This window comes from Acinonyx jubatus, chromosome A2 (genome assembly GCF_027475565.1).
Source record: "Acinonyx jubatus isolate Ajub_Pintada_27869175 chromosome A2, VMU_Ajub_asm_v1.0, whole genome shotgun sequence".
NCBI lineage: Eukaryota > Metazoa > Chordata > Mammalia > Carnivora > Felidae > Acinonyx > Acinonyx jubatus.
The window spans coordinates 85590367-85603685 of record NC_069383.1 but is presented as its reverse complement, the minus strand read 5'-3'; the positions used below and the strand labels follow the sequence as shown (position 1 = coordinate 85603685).

Below are 13319 nucleotides of genomic sequence, written 5' to 3'. Positions count from 1 at the left end.
GGCACAGAAATTTGGTTTGAAGTGGAAATATTATTATCTTACTGTGACTTTTACAGGTCAAATAATGTATTTCAAAGCACTTGGAAAATTTGAGTTTTGCAGTGTAAGTCTGATTTCACTGAATGGCCATGAGGTCTGTTAATACAATCATACGCAGATCCAAAACTGAAGCCACAAACTCAGAATCACCTAATAGAATTAATGTTATGTCCGTTCTGGTAAATTTGCTTAATTTTGAATTGATAATAACCTTTAGCTTTGTTAGACTACATTTCAGAATGCACACTGATGACTAATTTTCTTGTAGTACTGTTAGTACATGTAACCATCTAGAACCTCTAGAGTACAGTCAGATCTTAACATTTAGCTCTCTCAGTATTGAAGATGCTAAGAACTTTGGGGATACAGGAAAAAAGATGAAATCATGAGTACAAAATGGGGACACAGAACTTCCAATTTTTTTTTAACTTGAGGATTGGAAGAGTGTGTTATGGTTCTAAGAAGTGAATTTTTGACAGTTAATCAAAACTTAAACTTGGAATTCTGGTAAATAAACTTATTAAGGAATTAACATATCATTGTTAATTGTTTTTGCTGATTATAATAAAAATGAAGTGAAATTCTCTAGTATTTGAGTCAAATTAATCTATTGTGATGGAATTTTTGTCATTTTTTTTTTTAAATATGGGGGTGGAGGGCTTACATTCTTGGGTACATAAGACTATCTGTGCCATCTGTGATAATAGGAATTTGATTTGTGATGTGAATATCTTTTAAGAGTGTATCCATGATGTGACAAAAGCCTAACCATTCCAGGTTTGCCTCTTGAGATATATAGGACTTTGAATTTTAAAACTGCCATAGACCCAGGCAAAGTGAGATACTTTGATCTCCCTAAATTTAGTGCCCACCAAAGCTAATCCAGAGATGAAAAAGATAATTAGGATTTTGCTTAAAGTTTATGAAAGGAAGTTGTTTTGCCTTATAAAGATTTTTGTTTACTCCCATTAGGATATGAAATGGCATAGATTTCTTTGCAGGATTTAAATGTGCTTGTCAGAATTCAAGTACCAAGATTCTTGAGGTGTGGGTTGTTTTATTTCACTTGATACTCGAATGCCGCCCATTTGCTAGCATTGTGCAGGTGGCTTTATAGCTTTATATAATTGTTAAGTGTTCTTCAGCAATCTGACGTAAATCATTCCACTTAAGGAAACTAAGACTCAAGGAATTTATGTGATTTCTGAAGGTCACATAGCTGGTAGATAGCAAAGGTAGAGTTGGAACCTAGGACTCCAGATTCTCAATCTCTAGTAGTTTTTATCAGAGTTAATCATAAAAATAAACTGGATCCTAGGTAATATGGTATGATCTAGAAGGGAAAATCATTCCTGGTGGCCTTTCAGACATATAAACCACTGGTATCAGATAAATGTAACATTTCAGGGGGAAATTCCAATAAAAAGATATGAGGCATTTAGGAAAAACTGGTATACAACTTTTTAATATAATTTAATTGGCCTTATAGATCATATAATTAACTGTATTGTGAGAAGTTAGTGTCTAGAATTATGCTGTTGATCTCATCTGTGGCTTTATAAGCAGTGTGTAGGAATAGCTAGAGAAGGTAAAATAGCTTGCCTTAGTATGGATTTTTTTTCATGCTTTTTTTTTTCTTTAACTGTTTGTAAAGGCTTTTAATTGTTTTGCTTACCTCACATTATGTTCTTATGTTCTCAGACAGTATAATTTAGTGTTACAGAATGATAGTAAACATTATCTTATGTGTAACTTTTAATTAAATCCATATCCTTCAGGTAAAAAGAACATATTCTCACGGTACTTACAGAGCTGGCCCAATGCGACAGATCAGCTTGGTGGGAGCAGTTGATGAAGAAGTGGGAGATTACTTCCCCGAGTTCCTTGACATGTTGGAAGATTCACCATTTTTAAAAGTAAGAGAAAACAGTATCAAGCAGTCTAAATCGTGGGTGTCACTTTCACACTACGGGTGACACAAATCATGGTTGTTTCAGAAATAGAATTCTTGTGTAGTGTGTGTGCACGTGACCTCTCAAGTACTGATTATAATGGCAGAGCTAAGTGGTGGACCAGAGTAACATTTGCCTGTTGCTCCCACTTGAGGAAATTAGGTTCCATCCGTTTGTCAGCTTTGTATCAACTGAGTACCAGAAGATTTAAAGTACAGGAAGGATGCCTACAAATTAAGTGTTTAGGACAAAGTAATGGCAGTTTGGCATTGTGGAAAACTGGCTTGGGAGATTATACCTCTGTATTTCAATCTTGGCTCTACTTGCCTGGGATGGGCAAGCCATTTAAACTTTCTGGACTTCAGTTTCCTCATCCATAAAACATTGCATTTAGACTATGTGGCTTTAAGGCCCTTTTAAATTTTTTAAATGATTTCTAGCCAGATTTCTTTTTTCTTTTTTTTTTTTTAATTATTTTTTTTAACGTTTATTTATTTTTGAGACATAGAGAGACAGAGCATGAACGGGGGAGGGGCAGAGAGAGAGGGAGACACAGAATCGGAACCAGGCTCCAGGCTCTGAGCCATCAGCCCAGAGCCCGACGCGGGGCTCGAACTCCCAGACCATGAGATCGTGACCTGAGCCGAAGTCAGACGCTTAACCGACTGAGCCACCCAGGCGCCCCCAGATTTATTTTTTCAATAATCTCTGCATTCTAGAAAATATTTCTTCTTGTGGGCTGCTGGGACTGTCCCACCGAGAGAGAAATTTCTGAGCTGTGTAGTTCTTTCATCAGTAATTTAAAGGTCAGAATATGACAGGATCCCTTTATCTCTAATATTTGCTACATAATTCGCTGTAGATCTCTTCTTTTTTCACTTCTTGTTCCATTTTCTAATCTATGTGTGTATACATATCTTTTCTAACTTTTTCACTCCATTCCATTCCCCTTATATTTTTTTATTCCTTTATTAGTGAAATCATGGAATTTGATTGCATTTATTTTGAGTGGTATTTTTAAAATGCCGTAATTTAGGGGTGCCTGGGTGGCTTACTTGCTTGAGTATCCGACTCAGTTTTAGCCCAGTTTGTGATCTCACAGGTCGTGAGTTTGAGCCTTGTGTCAGGCTGTGTGCTGAGCATGGAGCCTGCTTGGAATTCTCTCTCTCTCCCTCTCTACTCTCCTTCTCTCATTCTGTCTCAAAATAAACTGTAAATTAAAAAAAAAAAATACCATTATTTAAACATCATTGTTTCAGATTTTAATTTTAAAGGCAAATGAGCTAAATGCATTCTTTCAGGGGAAATTTCATGTGACAATCCTCCCCTTTCTTGGAAATGATAGGATAAATGTTGTGTTTTTTTTTTTTTTTTAATACCATTTTCACCATTCCCAGGACAATGGCCCTTAGACATTTTTTTCTCTCTTTTCTTTAAAAAAAAAAAAAAAAAAAAGTTGCTTTTAGACCAGCAACCTCTTCAAGCAACTACTAAACAGAAATAAGTTTTGACTTTGGTTTGGTTTTCCTTTTCATTTTGTTAGGTTTTGATGATAATTATTCAAAGAGGTATCTTTTTTTTTTTTTTTGAGATGCCTAGTTTTTATAACTCATTTCATTTTTATGGATTCTCATGGAGAACACTTGCTTATTTTGCCAGCTTATTAACATCCCATGACCCTTTTATTTGGTAGAAGGAGGAATAACAAATGATGAATGTAGTAAATCATATTCTGCCAGGGTTAGAGGAGAGAACCATCTGAGAATAATTACTCTTGATATGTTTGAAATAGAATTTTTTGAAGGAAAATGTATAAATACATAGGAATATATTCAAAATAGGTATGTGTTTTAAATGTATAAGTATAAAGGTATATATGAAAGTTTGTCGAGGGGGCAGTATTCTTTAATGTATGTTGGAAGATGCATTTTGAAAATAATTGGTTTCTGTGTAACTCTTTGCCTCTAGTGTACACTGCCATGGGGGACACTATCTAGTCTAAAATTAGAGAGTCGAAAAGACAGTGATGATGGTCCCATCATGTGGGTACGCCCAGGAGAACAAATGATCCCTGTGGCCGATATGCCAAAGTCACCTTTCAAAAGGAAAAGGTATGTTGAATACAAATTTTTATTGCCAGGGATAGATGTCTGTACACTGGGGGGGTATGTGTGTGTGTGTGTGTTTGTTGGAAATTGGAGAAAGAAGGAAGGGAAAGTTTAGAGCATACTTGAAATGTAAATTCAAAAATGGCTACACGTGGTGATAATTTTTTTTTTAATAAAATATCAAGTATAAATGAGGCTTGAGTAATGTAGGCAAATGACAATAAATTGTAAGTAGGAATGGGAAAACATGTCATTCACAACAAAGACATTATAAACTATTTTGGAATAAATTTAATAAGAAATATTCAGAACCCATATTAAGAAAACTAAAACATCTCCTGGAGGATATAAAATAATAACCTAAATAAATGGAAAACCCTACTGTGTTCTAGATTGCATAAAAATGAGTGTCCTTTGAAATTTTTAGCATTCCAGTTGGACTCACACTTCCAGCACTGGATTTAATGATTTTAAAGTTAAGAAGGAAGGATAAGTAAAGTCAACAAATTTCCAAGAAAACTGTGAAAGAGAAGATAAGTGAGGGGGCCTTGTATTACTCGATATTAAAAATTATTGTAAAGCTCAAAAACATCACTGGAATACGATAGAGTATCCAAATAGATCAAAATATGTTGAGACCTTAATGTATGAGATGGATGGGAAAAGGAAGATTTATTTAATGAGTAATGCTGGCATAATTGAAGTCCATTTGAAAGAAAACAAAACCATAGCCCTTATCTCAAGCCCTTATCAAGAAGTCAGAGATTTGAACATAATAGATAAAAAAATTAAAATATAAGAATAAAAACTTTAAACCTAGGAGAGACCAAATAAGATAGAAATACTATCTAGTATTATCTAGTATAATAGTAATACTATTTGTGAGAAAAAAGACATGAACAACAAAGTTCAAAACCATTATAGACTGGACTAAAACATTTATATTGTGTGCCAGACTAAAGTTAATATACAAAAAGCATTCCCAAATTCACAACAAAAATGTAACACAACCCAGTAGAAAAATAGGCTTCAGCCAGTTATATTAAAAGAATCATGAGATACTATTTCTACCTATTACATTGGCAAACAAAAAGTATTAGAGGCTGGGAGGTATGAGGAAACAGAACCATTTATATATTGTTGGTAGAAAGGTGAGCTGCTATAATCATTCTGTGAAAATAATTTAATAATAGCTCATGAAGTTTAATGCATATATACTATTTGATCCAGCGCTACTACTTTTGGGAATCTGTCCTAAGAAATGAAATCACTAAAGGTAAATGTATAAGAATGTTAATTTCAGCATTCTTTGTAGTGAGAAATAGACTGTGAAAGCCTCTCCCCAGAACAGTGCAGATATACACAGAATTTTACATGTGATTTAAGGGAGTTCACCAGCCCTCTGAGGAAACTGCCTGCCCTCAGGGATTAGAATCCATGTATATGTGATGATTGTATATGACGTAGTAGTCTGACCAACTAATAACAATATTGCCCAATGCACTGTGCTAAATGTTTCATATAAAGTTTTAATTCATTAGAATGTGGTGTTAATGACACTAGAATTGTAGGCTTGAAAGCCTGTTAGCTTTCCACAGGAATTATCATCTAGCTTTCTGGCACCTGTAGAACATAGTCACAAAAGGCAAAAAAGTATGTTGTAGCATCACGTGTGTGTGTGTGTGTGTGTGTGTGTTGTAATACAAGAGTACACAAAGAGCAGTGGTAGTAGAGATGGACAGTGGGAAATTAGAGAACTAATAAGAGTGATTCTAGGGGTTAAGTCTAGGATGAGAGGAGAAAATTATGGGGGAATCTGGATTTGTCTCTGAAAGCAACAGAAAACCACATAGGAAGATAAACAAGATGATGACTCCCAAAGAAATTGTTCTCACCCTTTTCCCCTTTTGCAGCAAAATTAGAGGGTTTTTGCATTGAATGAGACTAGCAGCTTCTGTATGCTTATCTAGGTGAGCCATAGGGGAATGCAGGTGGATGTCCTTTAAGAGGGAGCTAAGGTTTTCCTTTCTGCCTCCAATAAATCATGCATGTTTTGTGGAAGTACTTACTATTTGGTATTTTCTTCCTATTTATTTATTTGTTAGTCTTTCTCCACTGGAATATCAACTCCTATGAAAGTAGGGAACTTGTCTGTTTTATTCACTACTGTCTTGTTCACTAGCTGCAGTGCCTAGATAGCACCTAATATACAGTAGGTATTCTATAAATATTAATTAACCCATTTTTGAAAGTTACCTGTTTGTTCCAGATAATATATCTTACATTAGCCACGTGATTTGAATGAGGGGCATGGTTCTACAGATAAGACCCAAACCTCAGGTAAAGATTCTGGAAGGGAACCTGGGTAAACCACAACATCTATGATTTAGTTGTTTATCCACCTTACAGTGGCCACTTTTGTGAAGACTGTGTTAGAAAAAGGAGGGGATTATATGCATTTTTGTTTGTACTTGTTCATTTTAAAAATAGAACTTGACTTGGTGATGTAAAATTTCCTTTTGTCTGAATTATGTAATTACTAAATCCTTGATGGCAGTTAAGCCTCAGGACATCAATACAAATGTTTGAAGGCGATTAAGCTTTAATACGTAGGCCAGTCTCTTTCCCCACCTCCTCTATTTATCTTCCTTCCTTCCTTCCTTCCTTCCTTCCTTCCTTCCTTCCTTCCTTCCTTCCTTCCTCCCTCCCTCCCTCCCTCCCTCCCTCCCTCCCTCCCTCCCTCCCTTCCTCCCTTCCTACCTGTCTATCTTTGATTTTATTTTAACAGAACTACCAATGAAATAAAAAACCTGCAGTACCTACCTCGAACCAGTGAGCCCCGTGAGATGCTCTTTGAAGACAGGACAAGAGCCCATGCAGATCATATAGGACAAGGTTTTGAACGACAGACTACAGCTGCTGTTGGAGTGTTGAAGGCTGTGCACTGTGGAGAGTGGTATGTATTAACTACTGCTTTTTCTTCTCTTTTTTTTTTTTTGACTGCTGCTATTTTAATGAAAGGTTTTCTTGGCTTCTAAAATTTTTCTTGGGAAGTTTCTCAGTAATTCTTCCTGTGGGGAAAGAAAGTTCCATTTTTCTCTGTATTTGTATGACTAATTGTATGACTGCATTAAAATTTTTTAATTGTTAGAATGTGCGTTTACTCTTTTGGGTTGGACCGTAATAATTTGATTTTCTAAGTGATGAGAAGTAAAAACAATTGCCTTAACTAAGGTTAAAGAAAAACTAAGGTTCACTTGGTGCTTACTGTGTCATCATTGTCCCTGATGATCTTACCCTACTTTCCCTGTGTATCAGTGTAATGTATAAGTTGTAGATTTTCTCTTTTATCACTGGTTTTTAAAAATCTGTTTATGATTTGCCCTGGTGTGATTGTTTTGTAGTTCTGTTGCTTGGAATTTCATTTCAAAATCCATTTTTTAGCATGTTCTATAAAAATGTATTTGGGGGCGCCTGGGTGGCGCAGTCGGTTAAGCGTCCGACTTCAGCCAGGTCACGATCTCGCGGTCCGTGAGTTCGAGCCCCGCGTCAGGCTCTGGGCTGATGGCTGGGAGCCTGCAGCCTGTTTCCGATTCTGTGTCTCCCTCTCTCTCTGTCCGTCCCCCGTTCATGCTCTGTCTCTCTCTGTCCCAAAAATAAATTAAAAAACGTTGAAAAAAAAATTTTTATAAAAAAAATTTAAAAAAATGTATTTGTATATTGCTAATTAATTGACGAATTTGGGGATTTTTTAGAATTATAAAGACACTATTAATCCCCCGCAAATAGAGTGGTAATAGTTTAGTAGCACTTTTCTAGTGAATGCCTCTTAATTTATTAAGAGTGACTTAGGAATTTTACACATAATTGTGGTTATATATGTCTTTATTGAAAGTATTCTCTTCTCATATTTACCTCTAATTTTTATTTAGTAATTTCGTCTTTAGCATTTAATTTGTTGAAGTATTGACCTTTAAGATAATCCCTTACTTTTTTGATTTCTATAATTAACCAATTCAAATTATTTTGCTTTTTCAAAATACGGTTATACATAGCTATAATAAAATGAAGCGAGTTTTTCTATTTATGTTTAAGCCAAAACTCATGGTTTTATCCCTTTGTTTAAATGTGTAAAGTGGTCTTTACATATTTAAACATTTTGACTTTATTTCTAAGTACTTTTGTTTTGACCATAAAATTTAATAAGGACTTAACTGAGTGAAACATTAATGGAAGATTCTTCATTGTTTCATGTTTTTGTAGGCCTGCTCAACCCCGAATAACCAAAGATGTAATTTGTTTTCATGCTGAAGATTTCTTAGAAGTAGTTCAACGAATGCAGTTAGATTTACATGAACCTCCACTGTCCCAGGTATATCTTTAACCATTATTGTCTTCAGTTTAATTTTTATTGTGGAAAAGACTTACTAGTATTTCTGTCTCTTTTTTTAGTGTGTCCAGTGGGTTGATGATGCAAAACTTAATCAACTGAGGAGGGAAGGCATCCGTTATGCCAGAATTCAGCTGTATGATAATGACATTTATTTTATTCCAAGGAATGTTGTTCATCAGTTCAAGACAGTTTCAGCTGTATGCAGTTTAGCATGGCATGTTCGGCTCAAGTTATATCACTTAGAGGAGGACACTGTACAGAATACAGCTACTCATGAAACAGGCACATCACCAGATACCACATCATCAGTTCTTGGACCTCACACTGACCACATGCTTTGTGCTATAAGCAAAACCTCCTTGGATTCTAATTTTTCAGACAAACTTCATTCTAAATCTGAACTGCAGCAGATGAAACATGAACCTATTCCATCTGTAAGAATCAAGGAAGAACCTGTGAATGTTTATATTCCTGAAAAGACTAGAGCACCGAATATGGATGGCAAGAATGTTAAAGCAAAATTGGATCATGTTCAATTTACAGAATTTAAGATTGACGTGGACTCTAAATTTGAAAATACCAACAAAGATTTAAAGGAAGAATTATGTCCTGGAAGTCACATAAGTCTAGTTGATACAAGACAACCTAGTTCAGCACATTCAAATCAAGATAGAAAAGATGATGACATTTTGTGCTGAATTTGTACATACCATTTACAATTCTTTTTTTTTTTTTTAAGTTAATAATGTAATAAAGATTCGTGAATTCTGAAAGCAAGCCAAGGACTTGCTCCCAAGTCTGTTACAAAATAGAGTTTATGTAGCTTTGTAACATTCCTCAGTGCCTGTCCATAACTGTGAAGTATCAAAGCACTTAGGGCCAGATGCACTGTAAACATTACAGGTTTAAACAGAAGGAGTCTTTAAAAAAATCATTGGATTTGGAATTGTAGGTTTTAGAATAGAGCTGACATTAACATATACATATATATATATATATATATGTTACATATATATATGTATACATATGTATGTATATATATGTATATATATATGTATTAACATATATATATATGTATATATTTTGTAATATGAGCCAGAATTCTTTTTTGACAATTTAAAGGCTTTTCCATAGAGCTTATTTATACCAATTTTTTTTTTCATTTTACTGTGTCAGCACTGTAGTGTAAATAGCTTTTAAAAACTCTTTTTAGTGTGATTTATACTGAAATGTGAGCCACTTAATAAAGGTTCATAATAATAAATATGTTTTCTGTTGGGTCTGCATAAAGACAAACTGACAATTCAGTTAAATCATTTGGTCTGTTATGTTTCTGCTGGTGTATGCATTTAGAGTGGTAATGGAGTGCAATGTACGTATTCAAATCTAGTGAATATTTAAATTCTCCACACTGTGTAAGCATTTTTAAAACCAAGGTTCAGTTATGAAAGCATATTTATATATGTATGTATGTATGGGAATATATATATATATGTATATCATATTTTGCATAACTTCTTAAATTGCTGAATAAGATGAATATGTGAAACTTCCTAGCCTCACTCCCTGGAATATGTTTTAAAATATTTATATTCAACATTAAGAAAGCAGTTTAGGTAATAGAAACAGTTTTATAAAGTTGGGAGAAACAAGGTCTGTTAGTGATATCTAACTCTTCTAACTAATGAAGTTTTGTGGCCAGATTGCATAGCCCTAAGGTAAATTTTCTCTGTAGTGTGTGGAATGATAAGTTGAGAAAATTTTCTTACTAATCAGCATCTGTACTATATATACTTCGTAGAAGCTGGGTAAAAATCTTTAGTTACAGAATGTTTAGTTGTGAGCAGTTAAAATCCTTTTTTACATTTTTCTTGCAGAACAGGAGGAAAATACGACAAATACAAAATCGTAAGGGCAATGACTCAGCTGCCATACAGAGATAGAACTAACAAAATAAGATGTGTTACCTCATTTTTCTAAGGATCCTTCTCCCTACCTTAGCAGGTAAACAACTTAGAGTACTTTTTTCCCCCCACAAAAAAGCTCTAGAAAGTAAAATTAGGGTAGAAACATGATTGCCAGTGCCTACCTAAAGCTTAAAACAAATCTCTTCAATGATGGACTTCAGCACTATTTGAGACTGCTTCCACTACTGTAATTGAAAGTCAAACAAATGTCTTTAATGTAAGCTTTGATATAAGGAATTCTCATTGCAGATCAATTTTATTTACCTTTGGTATTTTTCTGGGCTCTTACTTTGGTTGATGACTTTTAACTGGGGTTCTTTTGGGCTAGTGTTGCTATTTAAATTGTTTCTGTCCCAGCCTTATTTGTGGTACCCATAAAACTGCTTATCTTTCTGGTTAGGGAGAAAAAATAATTGCAGCAGTGATATTTCTGGCTCACAGTTTACAAGGGTAGGCAAATATTGTAGGAAATCTCAGTGGTTTACAGGAAATCAATATGTTTGTAACATAGGAATTTTCATGGGATAAGGAAGGTATAAATCATGATAATGTAAATAGGGATTTTGTTTTATATGTTACTGCCTTAGCCTGCTCTTCACCACTTAAATCTTCTCTTTTAAGCTGAATTTATCGTTTGCATCTACCTTTTGGATACAAAAGTTAATAACAAACCAGTATTGAGAAGTAGGAGAGCATGTGGTTAAAATGTTTTTCTGTTTTTCTTTTTTTAATTGAAGGGTGATATATTTAACAACGTTTTCGTTTCAGTTTTCCAGTAGTATACACATAGATGCATGAGATCATACAGTAATAAAATGTCTTTAGGGTATCCGTCCAAAATATTATGAGCCTTAAATTTTAACTAAAAGACTTATCTAAAACAACCACGGTGGTTGCTTTTAGGTATAGTTTCTTTTATAAACAATACTCAAAACTTGTCCATATTTTGAAAACGTAATGTTTTGTAAAATGCATACACATCTCTGGAAGTGAAATACAAATCACTGGGCTCAGATTTCAATATATAGCCTTGTCACCTTGAATAATGCTATGTTCCTTGTCTTACGGGTTATAATTTTAAAATCCTCTTCAGATGCAATCTGAGAACTTTCTGACTACCTTTGTTACACACAAATAACTTCTATTTCAATATTGCATTATATTAATGGTTTCCTAGTTAGTACATTCCAGTTCTTTATCTGAACACAAGTTTGTTAGGTTTTTTTGTTGTTTTGTTTTGGTTACTTCCAGTTTGTTGGACCAGAATAATAAAGCACTTAAGATGTAGTTTCTATATGATCTTATGCTATATAAACAGTGATTATGTAAATTATTAAATTGATACACAGACCTTTAAAAAAATAACTAAGGTACCTCAGTGGTGTCTGCTACAGTGCTTTTTTTGTTTGTTTGTTTCAATTACTTTTGTTCATACCCTTTTAGCTAAGAAGTAGTATCTTTTGCATACTCAGGTTAGCTGGTTAGCTAGCAAAAGAATTAAACATTTGTGATATTTAGTTGAAAACTTTACTAAAGCCATATTCATTTTCTCCCTTGTCCCTAAGGCTGTTGACCTTAAATAAAGATTAGGTTGATCTAGCACAACACTGTGTATGTGTGTGTATGTGTGTGTGTGCATGTGTGTAAGATTATTGGAAATATTATGTTTATTCCCACATATATCCATTTTTAATCCATTATATAACTTGGGGGAGTTGGGGCCAGGGAAGGTAGGAAAAATTTTATTTCTTTTGTTAGGTCTTCAAGGTATTTCATTAGTGTTCCTGAGTGAAACAGTTTTTTCCCCAAATACTTATGGCAGGTAAGATCATGTTTGTAAATAATAGATTAGCACTGTTTTGGTAAATTTGCATTCAGGTATTTTGTTGGACAAGTTCATTGTCATGTAAAGCAAATATCTAAAAATTCATTTTACATTTAGCAAAGAAAGATGCAAGATTTGTTTTTAGAGTTTGAGAGGAATTTTCCTTGTCTTCCACCTTTCAATAAATACTAAAATTGATAACTGTAATCTTTTTACCTTTGTTTTGTAATTATTTTCTTATATTTGACATTTTATTTTCATCTTGTCATCTTTAAAAGTTCTTGTTTCTCTGTCTTTAGCCAAAACCATAAGATCTTGAATTGCAATTTGAAAATCTTTTTTTTTCCTCTTAAAATTTAATTATCAAAAGTTGATTCATGCCAACTTTAGAATACTGAGGATTACTTTAAGACTGCTAAACTAGTTAGGTATGGGTGCCAGGATGATGGGCTAAATTACTTCCGTTCCCTCTAGACTTTCTCTCCCCTGAGGGGAGGACAAAAGTGCCATTGTTTTCCAAATACTTTTAAGATGGTAAAAAGTGACATGATGGGTTTTAGATCTTCAGAGTGGTAGTAGAGCTCTTGCTTAATCTTTCTCCCACCTGATGTAACTAATTTGATATGTAAACAGAATTTTGGTTTTTAGAATGCCTTGTCTATTTCATGAAAGACTTATGTTTGGCACTGACAGTGTATCTCAGATAAGATAATTAAGAGGACAACTAGGGAGAAGTGTAAATCTCTATCTCTGCTCTGGCTTTTCTGTTCTGTGACATACTGCATAATGCAGATGGAATGATTGCTTTTTAGAATGTCAAGCACAAGAGGCTAAAAGCAGTGATGTCTTTTCTTTTAAGTTTACAGAGGTTGTATATCATATCTCTACTAGGTTGTATATCATATCATATTCTCTACCAGGGAAAGGAGGGGGAAAAAAACATTCTGCATTTCAGGTTATCTTCCCTTCTAGGACTTTAGACCCAATCAGGAAATGTGAATGAGCCAAGAATAAAATGTGGGCAAATAGAATATA

At 34.1% G+C, this 13319-nt stretch overlaps 2 protein-coding genes across 6 annotated transcripts in view; one reads left to right on the top strand and one right to left on the bottom strand.

Annotated features, from left to right (window-relative positions):
• The window catches only part of RSBN1L (round spermatid basic protein 1 like), a 67278-nt gene extending 54787 nt beyond the window's left edge, over nt 1-12491 (top strand). For all 4 annotated transcript variants that reach the window (XM_053218563.1, XM_027071749.2, XM_053218564.1 and 1 more), the window contains 5 exons: nt 1818-1955; nt 3960-4102; nt 6888-7055; nt 8363-8471; nt 8552-12491. In XM_053218563.1, the coding sequence (XP_053074538.1) occupies nt 1818-1955; nt 3960-4102; nt 6888-7055; nt 8363-8471; nt 8552-9190 (1197 nt within the window). In that variant the 3' untranslated portion in view covers nt 9191-12491. The remainder of the gene's footprint in view (nt 1-1817; nt 1956-3959; nt 4103-6887; nt 7056-8362; nt 8472-8551) is intronic.
• The window catches only part of TMEM60 (transmembrane protein 60), a 38670-nt gene that overhangs the window by 13620 nt on the left and 11731 nt on the right, over nt 1-13319 (bottom strand). Inside the window, exon 2 of one of the 2 annotated variants that reach the window (XM_053218575.1) lies at nt 6923-7043. The gene's annotated coding sequence lies outside the window, so the exon portion shown is untranslated. Of the gene's footprint in view, nt 1-6922; nt 7044-7072; nt 7171-13319 lie in introns of those variants that run through there. The other variant, XM_053218574.1, reaches the window with a different exon arrangement.